Here is a 12,444-nt window from a genome sequence, read left to right as displayed (position 1 = left end):
AAGGTTTACCAATTCAAAGTATTTGTGTGACAATCAGGAATGATGTCCTAATAGATAACGCTGATTTACATCAAGCTAGACATTTTTAAAATATAGCAAGAATGGTTAGATATATATTCACTCCTGCCCCAAAGACATAATAAAGATATAATAAGATTTTAAAATCTTGATGTCTAATTGAAACGAGATTAAAGCTAGAATAAGATATAAGACATTTATTTACGGAGTTCCACACATGGCGCAATGGAAACAAATCTGACTGGAAACCATGATGTTGCGGGTTGGATCCCTGGCCTCGATCAGTGGGTTAAGGATCCGATCTGGCATTGCTGTGAGCCGTGCTGTAGGTCACAGACGCGGCTTGGATCGGGTGTAGGCCGGCAGCTACAGCTCTAATTAGACCCCTAGCCCATGAACCTCCATATGCTGCTGGTGCAGCCCTAAAAGGACAAAAGACCAAAAAAAAAAAAATTAATTAATTTACATTGTTCATGGACATAACAGCACCCACTTAGTACCAAGAAAAATTCTCTGAAATAATTGGCTTGGTTTACCCACTGTGAATTGTGTGACCAATTCATTTCTCTTTATTGCCTTGGAACCAAGTTTGTGGTTCATGGCAAAACGCATTTTGTAGTCTGCCTTGACTTCACATTACGTCCTTCCTTTCAATTTTCTTTCCTCTTTTGAATACATTTTTAAGTTATGATTTCATGTATATTCTTAAAAGCCTCTGTAAATTATTTGTAGAACAATGTACAATAAATGAATACGAAATAAATTAATTTTAAAATAAAGTACATAATAAATAACAATCTTAAATTCCTTGCCTTAAACGTTTGGTAATGGGTAAAATTTCTGAATATAATTTTATGAGCAGACTTACTCATCAGAAAGAAGCTCCCTGAATAAATGAATGTTATTTATGTTTCTAGTTATCTTTCCTGTGGTAAATAATTGAATTTATCTCATAGTAAATAAAACTCTCTCTTAATTGATTTTTACCTGACTCTGAAATCACATTTTTACACTTGCAAATTTAAACACTTTACAATACAGACACTTCCTTTGCCCTTGCTGAGCAAGGAGCTACCGCCCCACTAAATATCTCAGGGTTGTATTCACATTTTACAGGAAGGAAGAGAAGATAGAGGTGAGGATTGAACTAAGATAAAGCAATTAAAGGGAGGGTTTAGAATAACAAATATATCCTAGGTCCTTTACATGTATTTCCTTAATTTTCTCACAAATCCCAACAGGGGCAGGTTATTAGCCAGAGAGATACAGTGAAGTTCAGAGAAAACTAATTTGCTCAAGATCACAGTGTTAAAAGGCAGAGTTGGTACTGTGATCCAGGCATTTCTGGCTACAAGGCCATCCTGTTCCCATTACAAATGGGTTTTAATGTTATAGTTGCCAAAGAACTATGAACTTGAATTTAACATTTAGATCAAGGTTGAGCCATAATTTGGTTATTTTACATTAAAAAGTTTTGTACTTTTATGATCAATTGTTTCCTCCTCATTATCTGTCCAGCATGAGTCTATTTACAGTTTCCCAAAATAAAACCAGAACCTACTCAGAAAATAAATTTATTGTTGAGGAATCCTCTCTCAAGACTTTGCCAGTGACAATTAGTTTAATGGCTTTTCTAAACCAAGGATAAAAGAAAGCATAAATCAAAGGATTCATAGCTGAGTTATAATAAGCAATCCAAACCAATATTTCATAAATATATGTGGGAGTGATGAAACCTAGATAGGCATCAATTATTGAATCCACGAAGTATGGCAACCAGGAAATCAGAAATGCTACCACTGCAATGCCCAGAGTTTTTGCGGCTTTTCTCTCCCTCTTGGCCACCCTGTCTCTGTAGCTGTCTGAGGATGTCCCAGTCTCCTTGCTCATACTTTCGATTTTTCTAGCCTGATGTTTAGCGATAAGGAAAATCTTAGAGTAAAGAGTTATCATCACAAGGGTGGGGATGAAAAATAATAGAAAATTGACCAATACCCAGCTTTGATTCACTGTAAATTGACAGCCTCCCACACAGGACAGAGCACTTACGAGATCCTCTAGCCCAGCTGCATTTGTACCTGTGCCAAAAAGGGCAAAACTATAAATCATCGAAAAAAGCCAGGAGAAGGCAATACACATGCCAGAAACAGATGAGGTGAATCTGGTTGGATAGATCAGGGGGTCAGTGACTGCAGCATACCTGTCCAGAGAGATAAAACACAAGTGGTAGATGGAAGCGTAACAGAATGACGCATCAAAACAAGAGTGAAGCTGGCAGTACCTCTGCCCAAAGTACCAGCAGCTCTCCACAGTCCTCACTGTGCTGAAGGGCATCACCGTCACGCCAACCAAGAAGTCCGCACTGGCCAGGGACGCGGTCAGAAAATTGGCTGGAGAATGCAGCTGCTTGAAGTGGAGAATTGCAATCATCACCAAGAGGTTTCCGCATACAGTCAACACCACTCCAAAGCCGAACACTGTGTACAGGATCAGGCGGGGGCCTGGTGAATAGGGACTTTTGACACAAGATCCATTCAGGTTCTCATAGCAGAGCTGCACTGCCTGGGGAGGGGGCGAATCACTGCTCATGATTCTGTTTTGATACCTGGAGAAACTGCCACCATCCATGGCCCAGGATGTCATTTCATGTTTCAAAGTACTTTAAAAAAAAAAAAAAAAAAAGATAACTACGTTAGTACTTGACGGTACATGCTGTCTCTAGCTCTTTTTTAAGTGCAAAGCCTTATTTTCATGTTTGTAAAGTGATTCATAGTCTCACCTTGTAAAATAAGCCAATTCCAAATGACTAAGCCGTTAATTTTCATTACATAAAATGCTGTTTATTTAAATGTCTTCATTTGCATTACCTAGTATTTCATATCTGAGAAGCACTAATCTTCAAGAAGCTCTTATGTGATGCTTGTTCAAATGCCACATTTTATTAGCATTCTTTTCCTAATTTATCAGAGTGAAGATAACACCCAAAACACACTCTCCTCTCAGGAAAGTAGCTAAATGATTCTAATACACCAAGCCCTTAAGACTGAATCCCCATGGTGGAAGGTGTGGAAAAAAAGAACATTTTAAATAGTGATTATGTTTATCCTAAAAGTAAGTTTAGGCCCTACTAATTTCCTGATGACATTTGAACGTTTCATGAAATAGAAATGGAAATAGCATCTGTTCTTAAAAACTTTGGTCCAGAATTTGAAAGATATATTTCTTATTCCTAATAACTATAGGAGATTCCATTTTTATTTTTGTAAGAATCACTGATTGATGATTCCTGTTTGTCACTAAAACTCTTTCAAAGAAATTCTTAATCCCTTCCAATACTGGTTTGTGTAAAGAGATTAAGTACTAAATTATATATTAAAATTTATAACGTTTCAAGTTTAATTTTAACAACTCTGATTTGGCAAAGTAAGGTGTAGAGTCCAAATACATGAAGGAAGTGTACCCAAAAGGCAGTTCCTGCTAAGATTTTCATTTTAGAGGGTGTGTTGTTCTTTCCATATGGGAACTGTTGAAGAGATATTAGAGAAATACCGTGAATAAAGCATCTTTGGAACATGAATATCCCTATATTAACTCTGGAATATACTGTTGATGATTTTTCTTTTTTTTTTTACTGTTTTTTTTTTCAATTTTCTATTGTACAGCAAGGTGACCCAGTCACACATACATGTATACATTCCTTTTTCTCACATTATCATGCTCCATCATAAGTGACTAGGTATAGTTCCCAGTACTATACAGCAGGATCTCATTGCTTATCCATTCCAAAGGCAATAGTTTGCATCTATTAACCCCAAATTCCCAATCCATCCCATTCCCTTCACCTCACCCTTGGCAACCATAAGTCTCTTTTCCATGTCCATGATTTTCTTTTCTGTGGAAAGGTTCATTGGTGCCATATATTAGATTTTTCATTTCCTCTTAGGGCTCTGGAACTGATACTCAGCTTAGACTTTGAAAAAGATATCTCTGATGAATGACTTCTGGCCATTTTACAAAACAAGCTTTCTGCCTTTGAGGTATAATTTATACTTTAAAAATTCACAGTTTTAAAGTATACAGGTTGATGAATTATGATAAATGTATCCACCCCGTGTAACCACCACTTCAGTCAAGGTACAGGATAGGCATGCTTTCCAATACCTCAGCTCAATGTCTGTGAGATTCATCCATTTATGGGGTATATTAAGAGTTTTTTCCTTGTTATTTGCTAAATAGCAATCTATTTTGTGCATATACCACAATTATTTGACTCACATACTGGTCAATATTCATTTGGACTTGTGTTCACATTGGGGCTGTTATTAAGTGTTGCTATGAACATTCAAGTATAATCATTTTGTTTCTTTTTGGTCAATACCTAGGTGTAGAATTGCTGGACCATATGGGAAATATATATATTTAACTGTAGCAGTAACTACAAACTGAATTTCTGAAACCAAACTCCCAGCCTAATTCTTAGGAGGCCAAATTACAAAGCAGACAGAATTCTCAAACTCCCAGAGCATCTTTCACTAAAATTCTGGCATTGATTAGGAAGGGAAAGGATTTTCAAAATTAGGATGGTAACATATAGGCAGAATCTGAAGAAACTGGTTACCTCCAATCCCTGCAGCCCTCCAATCATTACCTGAGGAGCTCAGTCTCCCCTTGACTGAAGAAGCTATAAGGTCTCCCCCTGAGGTGGTTGCCTTATGATGCACCACTGACTTTCCTCAGGAACTCCCAGAATTCCTTATCTCTAAACTTACAAGCAGAATCAGAGCCAGCAGAGCCCAAAGAATAAAGTACAAAGCGTGACCCGTGAGAACATACAACTCAGAACAAAAGAGTACATGATTTTGCCAATCTATATTGACAGAAGCCCAAGGAATACATGTGAGAATGGATCACAATGGCATGATATCACTGTGGAAGGGGTGGAAGGTGGGATCAGGCTTGATGTATTGATAAGAGCCCACAAAATAGCACATAATGAATCCTTAGGAAAGGGAGAACTGAAGGCTCTTAAAGACATGCTTCAAAACAATATTAAATTATTTTAATAACATTAAGATCCTTTAATCTTTTTATGATGTTGTCCTCAAAATGTACCAATGCTGCTACAATTTATTTTCAATAGGTAGGAAAAATATATACTAGGGATATGCACATGAAAAATATTCTCATTATAGTAAAACAAGCAAACACAGTGACAAGTCTAAATTCATTAGTCAAGTAGAAGACAGATATATGAAATGTAAATGTCCATTTTGGTATGTTAATTTCATCATAAACGTTCAAATAATAGAGATAATTTACAAAGTAAAATTCCTACACACACACACACACACACACACACACACACACACTGTTCTTATACATAAAGTTAGACTTCGTAAAAGCATATAGAAGTATATACATATAAGGAGCCAAATTACATATACCATTTTATAATTTAGATTAGAATTTTTTGGTTTTGTTGTTTCAGGTCAAAAATTACATTGTGGTAATCTATCTATGTCAGTTTATATAGCTCTTAGTGCTTTTTAGCTGCTTTGTAACATTCCATTATGTGGTACAGCACAATTTATTTAACTTAACCCAAATCATCTAGTGTTTTTTTTTTCCAGTTAATGATTGTTATACACTGGCAGTCCTTGTCATGTTTCTTATTTGCCTGCATCTTTTCTTAGGATTACTTACTAAAAATGGAATGACAGAGTCAACTGACATGTATGTTTAGAATTTTCATAAAAATGTTTAAATTCCCTCAGAAAGGAGAAATTAAATTTTATTTTCTGGAGGTATGTGTGAGCATGTATTACTCTCATGAGAGTGCTCAAATTCCCAAGCTCCCACTAAACGTCAAATATTATTGATCCTCCTAATGCTTGCCAACATGATATATGAAAATTTGCTTACTTTTATTAGCATTCTGATTTCTTTTCATTTAATGTATTTATTACCCAATTGTATTCTTTCTCTGTGAAATTGCCTACTCATTTGTCTAGTGGGGTGTTTGTCTCTGTCTTAACTATTTTCTAAAAGGTTTTTATATTTTTTAGTCTATTCACCCTCTCTTGATCTGATATGCTGCCAAAGTTTTCCAAGTTTGACTCCTTAACCAGGCTTTTTTTTCTGTTGCATTTTAAAATTTTATTTTATTTTCAATTTTAAAACTTTTTATTATACATATTTTCAGATTCATACAAGAAAAACAAAATAATACAGTGAGTCTCAATATGCCCATTACCCAGCTTCATTAATTATCAGCATTTTGCCTGTCTTTTGTGTCTTAAGCACACTTTTTCCCTCTGCAAATATTACGAAGCAAGTGCTAGACATTATATTAAGTCACTCATAAATAGCTTTAAGAAAATACTACTACCACACTGAGCAATATTAACAACAATTCTCTAACATGATCTAGTAACCATTGAATGTACTAAGCAATCTTGAAATCACCAAAAAATGTGACAACCAAATAGTATATAATTTTGCTCAGGTGAAAACAAGCAGTAATCAGCCCCAAATGTAAAATAATCTTACCAAAAATGTTAAGTAAAATTATTTTCAAGTCTGTATAACTAATCACACATTTAAATTGAGTGTGTACATCTATATGGATCTTTAGTCATGAGTCCTCCAGTGAAAACTTATAAAATTTTTAACATCTGAAAAAATGTTTTGCTTGTGTGAACGGTACAATGCAAAAGATGCTGGATGTATTTTTCCAAAAAGCTGTATGCCATTTCACCAATTTCTGAACAATCCATCCTTTCCCTATAACTCATAATACGTTGTTATTCTTGTCATCAACAATGAATAAACTTCGGACAGTGTTTACAGAAAAAAATAACAAAAACTGCCCTCCATCAGGACTGGAAGGTAAAGTAATATACCTCATGGGATGAGAAAAATAATCATAAAAAGATAATCACTTTAGAAATTTACCATCTGTCTATGGTAACTCCTACCTTCAAAAAAATCCCCACAAATTATGAACTATGAGTCCATTCCTGAGTCTGAAACTGCCAATGTATATGACTCGGTGACCTCAGATGCTCCTGGAAGACTGTCACCTGAGAAACAACTGTCTGAAAATGGAGGCAAAGTTAAATGAGTTTAAAAAAAAAGGGGGGGGGGGAAACAAGACTCTCACAGGGAACTTGGAACCAGGAAACAGTTGAAATGACAGAAAAGTTCAGCCTGAAAGCAAAACCTGGGAAAAGAAAATAATTAACAACTGACAAAGCAAGGAAGTGTGCAGATTCGAGGAAGTAGAAAACAGCAACTTTGTGTCAAGCATTTTTAGAAGATATACTTCTGTGAAATGCTTAAAGATGTTCACTCATCAAGAGAGTACAAGCTTAAAGGTTGTATTACTAAATTGAGGTATCATTTTTCCTTCCCAGTTGGAATGCATCAATTTTATGAAATGCATTGCATGTCATAGTTATTGAGAAATTCCAAATAAGTCAATAAAATCCTGAATTTGAAAATTAGGTCTCTTTAGAAAATAAATTTATAGTTGATGGACTATCTTTTAATACTTGGCCAGTTATAATAACTTTTATTGCTCTCCTAAACCAATGGTAAAATAAAGCATAAATCAAAGGATTTAGAGCAGAGTTATAATAACCAAACCAGCAAAATATCTCATAAACATATGAAGGTGTTATGAATCTCCCAAAAGAATGAAAGAATGAATCAATCATGTATGGTAACCATGAAATCAAAAATGCTACCACTGTGACACCCAAGGTTCTAGCTGCTTTTCTCTCTCGTTTGGCCACTCTGGTTTTGTTTAACCTTGAAAATCCTTTGGCTTTGCTACTAAGGTGTTCAATCTTTTTAGCCTGTTTTCTAGCCACAAGAAAAATATTACTGTACAGGAATATCATAACAAAGGTAGGTATGAAAAACAATAGAAAGTCAGTCAAAATCCAAAATTGATTTACAACAGGCTGACAACCACCTATGCAGCTAAGGGCACTTACTAATTCCTCCATCCCATCTTCATGAACACCTGTGAAGAACACAGCACCGCTGTAGACAAGGGGCAGGACCCAGGAGATGCTGATGCATAGCCCTGACACAGACACCGTGAACTTGGTGGGATAGACCAGAGGGTCGGTGACAGCAATGTACCTGTCGATGGAGATGAAGCACAGGTGGAAGAGAGACGAGTAACAAAAGGCCACATCACAGCACGTGTGGAAAGTACAGAAGCTTCGCCCAAAGTACCAGCAGCTCTCCACGGACCTGACCATGCTGAAGGGCATCACAGTCACTCCCACCAGAAAGTCAGCGCAGGCCAGAGAGGCGATGAGGAAGTTGGTGGGCGAGTGCAGCTGCTTGAAGTGAAGGATGGCAATCATCACCAGGAGGTTGCCCAGCATGGCCAGCAGAGCCCCACAGCCAAACACTGTGTACAGAACCAGCCGGGACCCAGGCGAGTAGGGGGCTTTCACGCAGGATCCGTTCACGTTCTCGTAGCAGAGCTGCACAGCTGCAGAAGGTGAGAGGCTGTTCATGCTGCTGCTGTAAAGAGCGTGTAAACCCGTGGAGAAGACCTGCCCCTTTGTCAATCACACCAGATAGAGCAGAAGATTGCTATTGCCTGAAGGGAGAGAAAAGATTTCTTTGAACTCATTACCTTTGTCAGAGTTCTCAAATACTAACTCCATGACCTGTTACAAACCATATTAATTTTGGAGTTCCCGTTGTAGCACAGCGGAAATGTATCCGACTAGGAACCATGAGGTTGGGGGTTCGATCCCTGGCCTCGCTCCAGTGGGTTAAGGATCCAGCATTTCCCTGAGCTGTGGTGTAGGTTGCAGATGTGGCTCGGATCTGGCATGGCTGTGGCTGTGGCATAGGCCAGTGGCTACAGTTCCGATTAGACCCCTAGCCTGGGAACCTCCATATGCCACGGGTGTGTTCCTAAACAAGACAAAAGGCAAAATAATAATAATAATAATAATATTAACTCCATGACCTGTTACAAACCATATTAGTTTTAATTTCTGAACGTGTGAAATAACAATCGCTTCAGTTTAAATACCCAGGAGATCTTAGCTATGATTACTGTTATTTTTCTTATACTTTGGAATATAATTGCGCATGGTTTTTGAAATCAACTAAGAACTTCACTTCAAATAAATCGCTTGCACATTTGCTTTAGCCACAAAATATGTCTTGCCTTACAATTTATCCATACTCTGTTGTTTCTTGGCTTATATATGGGTATGGGGGAGAGTCCTCTTTGTCAAAGTTAGTGAGACGTGTGTTATTTGCTATCCATTGGTTACCTTTGCTACCCACCCTCGCATACTCCCCACCCCACAAGACTGTCTGAAAAGTTCATGATACAACCATCCCCAGGAGGCACAGCCAAATCCCATGTCCAAAATCATCTACAGCGGAGTCCCTATAGGACAGGGTGTGAACAGGGAGAAGACAATCTCTAGTTAAAAGTTCTTCTTTGAGGGAGAATAGCATGGAACGCAAGGAAAATGAAAGAACACTCTCCCTCATAAACAAAGACGCAAAAACAGTCAACTTTTGCAAACGAACCCCCACAGCATATACAAAAACATACATTTTGATTAGAGTCCGTGCCAAGAACGGACATTTTCTTTAACCAGAGAGAGTGTATTAGTATAACGCACCATTTTAACCGATTAAACTTCTATGACCATCTGATGAAATGCCAAAATGTATTTGACAAGTTTCAAATTTGAATCATTACTGAAAGCAAAAGCTCTTAACTAACTAAAAAGGTAAGTGATTGTTTCTACCTGTAAAGGTCTCTACAGAAAGGGCCTACCTCATGTGATATCCTCAACAGGGAAAGTGGAGAGAATTCTCCTTAAGACGAGGAAAAAGGCAGAGATGCTTCAAATCATTAGAAGATTTATGGGTGTAAGTCATCTTAAGACATCCATAAATTCAGCTGTATACCAGTCAATCATGTGTACAATACTGATATTCGCTTATTCATTAAGCATCTATTCCTGTCAGGGTCTTTAAGACACGGGTAAACAAGAAACATTGCCTGCCCCTAAGGGGGTCTTCATGTTATATGAGAGACAGACATAAGACAGCAATAGCAACAATGGGCTTCAAGCTAAAATTAACACACATGAAAAGTGTAAAGTAATAAGAACAAAGAAAAATTATGCTCCCTGGCTTTAAACCATACTACAAAGCTATAGTGACCAAAACAGTACAGTATGACCCAAAAACAGAGAGCCCAGAAATAGACCCCCACACTTATGGTCAATCCATCTGTGACAAAAGCAGCAATCTATGATACAAATGTGGGGAAAACAGTCTCTGCAATAAGTGGTGTTGGGAACACTGCTTCTCAGAGCAAGGGATCCTTCAGCTGTGCTGGTGCCACACAGGACCATGGAAGGTTGGGTGGGGATTTCTAGGACCTATCATGACCCAATGCTGCCCTCAAAGCCTCAGGAATCTTTTCCTGCCCCTGCACCGTGGCAGAGCTGTGAGATGCGCTGTGAGGCTGTCCCAGGCTACATGCTGAGACAGCCTATGTGTCCATTTCTGCACTGTGGCCTTCATATTCAGTGCGTTCTGCCCAGGAAAGGGAGAATGACTTCCCTCTACACCTGGGCTTTCTCCCTTCAAACATACTTGACTAAATTCATTTTGTCACTGCTACCACAAATGGCCATGAACTTGGTGGCTTGAAGCAATAGAAGGGTATTCCCTCATAGTTCCGGAGGCCAAAGTATGGAATCCAAAATCAAAGTCTTACTAGGGCCCTACTCCCTTTGGAGGGTCTAAGGGGAACTCCAGCCTCTTTCATCTTCTCCTGGCTGTCGGTGTTCTTTGGCTTGTGGTCGCATCACTCCAATCTCTGCTTCTGGGGCCACATTGCCTTTTTTCTCTCTGTGTAGTTGCCTTGTGCCTCTTTCTTGTAAGAACATGCACAGTGCTGGCATTTAGTACCCACCTGGATAATCCAGAATAGTTTCTTCATTTTAAGATTCTTAATCACATCCGCCAATATTTTCTTTTCTCAACTAAGATTAGCATTTATAGGTTCTAGGGTTTAGGATGTAGATCTCTTTAGAGAACCTCTGTCCAACCCATACCATATGCAGGGAGAGATGGCATACGCTTTCCTAGAGACCTTCGCTATTTTCTCACTTATTTTTATTCTCCAGTTATTTGTCCTACTCTTACGCTGGGATGCAGGGAAGTTTTCCTATTGCCCAGAACTTCCCCAAAGCTATTGAATATCAGCTCTTCCTGTCCCAACAAGGCCTGGCCTTTTGAGTCTCAAGCATTAGAAAAATAATCCTAATTCTTCCTCATTTCAACTTAAGTAATTAGAATAGATGTTCTAAAGTGTTTTTTCAAGTTCATCGTATCTGCAACTTCATTTTTGTTACGTAGAAATTTTAGATTTGTAGTTAATCTGTCGATCTTTCCATGAGAATCTATGAAAACAGTCTCCAGTATTTTCTTCTAAATTGTTATGGTTTTGTATTTTACAATCTACCCTGAAGCAGTGTGTGTGTGTGTGTGTGTGTGTGTGTGTGTGTGTGTGTGTGTGTGTGTGTAGAGAAAGAGGAGGGAGCAGGAATCTAACAATTTCTTTTTCCAAATAGACAGCTAAATGTCCAAACACAATTTCTTGAATATATTATCTTCTGCTATAAGCTCGTGACATCATAAGTTGCATTATGATCAGCAGTGTCTGCGACATATCATGACAGTCAAGTAATTATTTCCCCATTGTGTGTTTAAGTGGTGAAGTGACATGCCCCATGGAAGTAATCATGCTGGAAAGAAAATTATTGTGGTTGATATACTATTTTGTCATGGTCGTTACTACCCCAGGAGAATGTCCCCTAAATGCCAATTTTCAGCTTATGCAAGATCTGAAAATAATGCCTGGTTCCTTATTGTTGAAGGACTATTGGTGAAAAAGAAGGACTAAACTCCTTGCCATGGAATAGAAGCAGTGGAAGCTGAGGAGATTTAAGAAAACAGAGCCCCAGCCAAAGACATGGAAATGGAAGTTGAGAAAACAAGCATCTAGGGAACGACCCAAAGCACATGACATTAACAGAAAGTGGGAAGAAGAAAATGTGCATCGAAATTAACAGGGAGGTGAGTGTGAACAGTGAAAATACCAAAAAAAAAAAAAAAAATTTCCCACAGAAGACTGGGAAATAGAAAACTGAAAAATCCTAACAGTAAGGACATAGAACCTTGTGTCACTGCTTTTGTAAACATGTTTGCAGCCGATGCTTGAGAAAGCTCACTGTAAACAATGTTTGTACTATTGAATCTGGGGAACACCTGTCTCCAAATTTGAAATCATACTCCATGCTGTATTCCACGCCGTAAGAAACAGAAACTGCCCCACACAGCACAATTTCTTCA

The 12,444-nt window shown here is 38.0% G+C and overlaps 2 protein-coding genes across 2 annotated transcripts; both read right to left on the bottom strand.

The window, feature by feature from the left end:
* Positions 1–1,575: 1,575 nt before the first annotated feature.
* Positions 1,576–2,607, bottom strand: LOC125121003 (trace amine-associated receptor 7a-like). Its single transcript, XM_047769335.1, has one exon. It carries the CDS (start codon positions 2,605–2,607, stop codon positions 1,576–1,578), a length of 1,032 nt encoding a protein of 343 aa, XP_047625291.1.
* Positions 2,608–7,520: 4,913 nt separating this feature from the next.
* On the bottom strand, positions 7,521–8,555 carry LOC125120619 (trace amine-associated receptor 6-like). Its single transcript, XM_047769126.1, has one exon. It carries the CDS (start codon positions 8,553–8,555, stop codon positions 7,521–7,523), a length of 1,035 nt encoding a protein of 344 aa, XP_047625082.1.
* Between the last annotated feature and the right edge of the window lie 3,889 nt (positions 8,556–12,444).

Source organism: Phacochoerus africanus, chromosome 2, assembly GCF_016906955.1.
Source record: "Phacochoerus africanus isolate WHEZ1 chromosome 2, ROS_Pafr_v1, whole genome shotgun sequence".
Taxonomy (NCBI): domain Eukaryota; kingdom Metazoa; phylum Chordata; class Mammalia; order Artiodactyla; family Suidae; genus Phacochoerus; species Phacochoerus africanus.
Note: the sequence above shows the minus strand (reverse complement) of the source record. Positions and strands in the feature narration are given on the sequence as shown.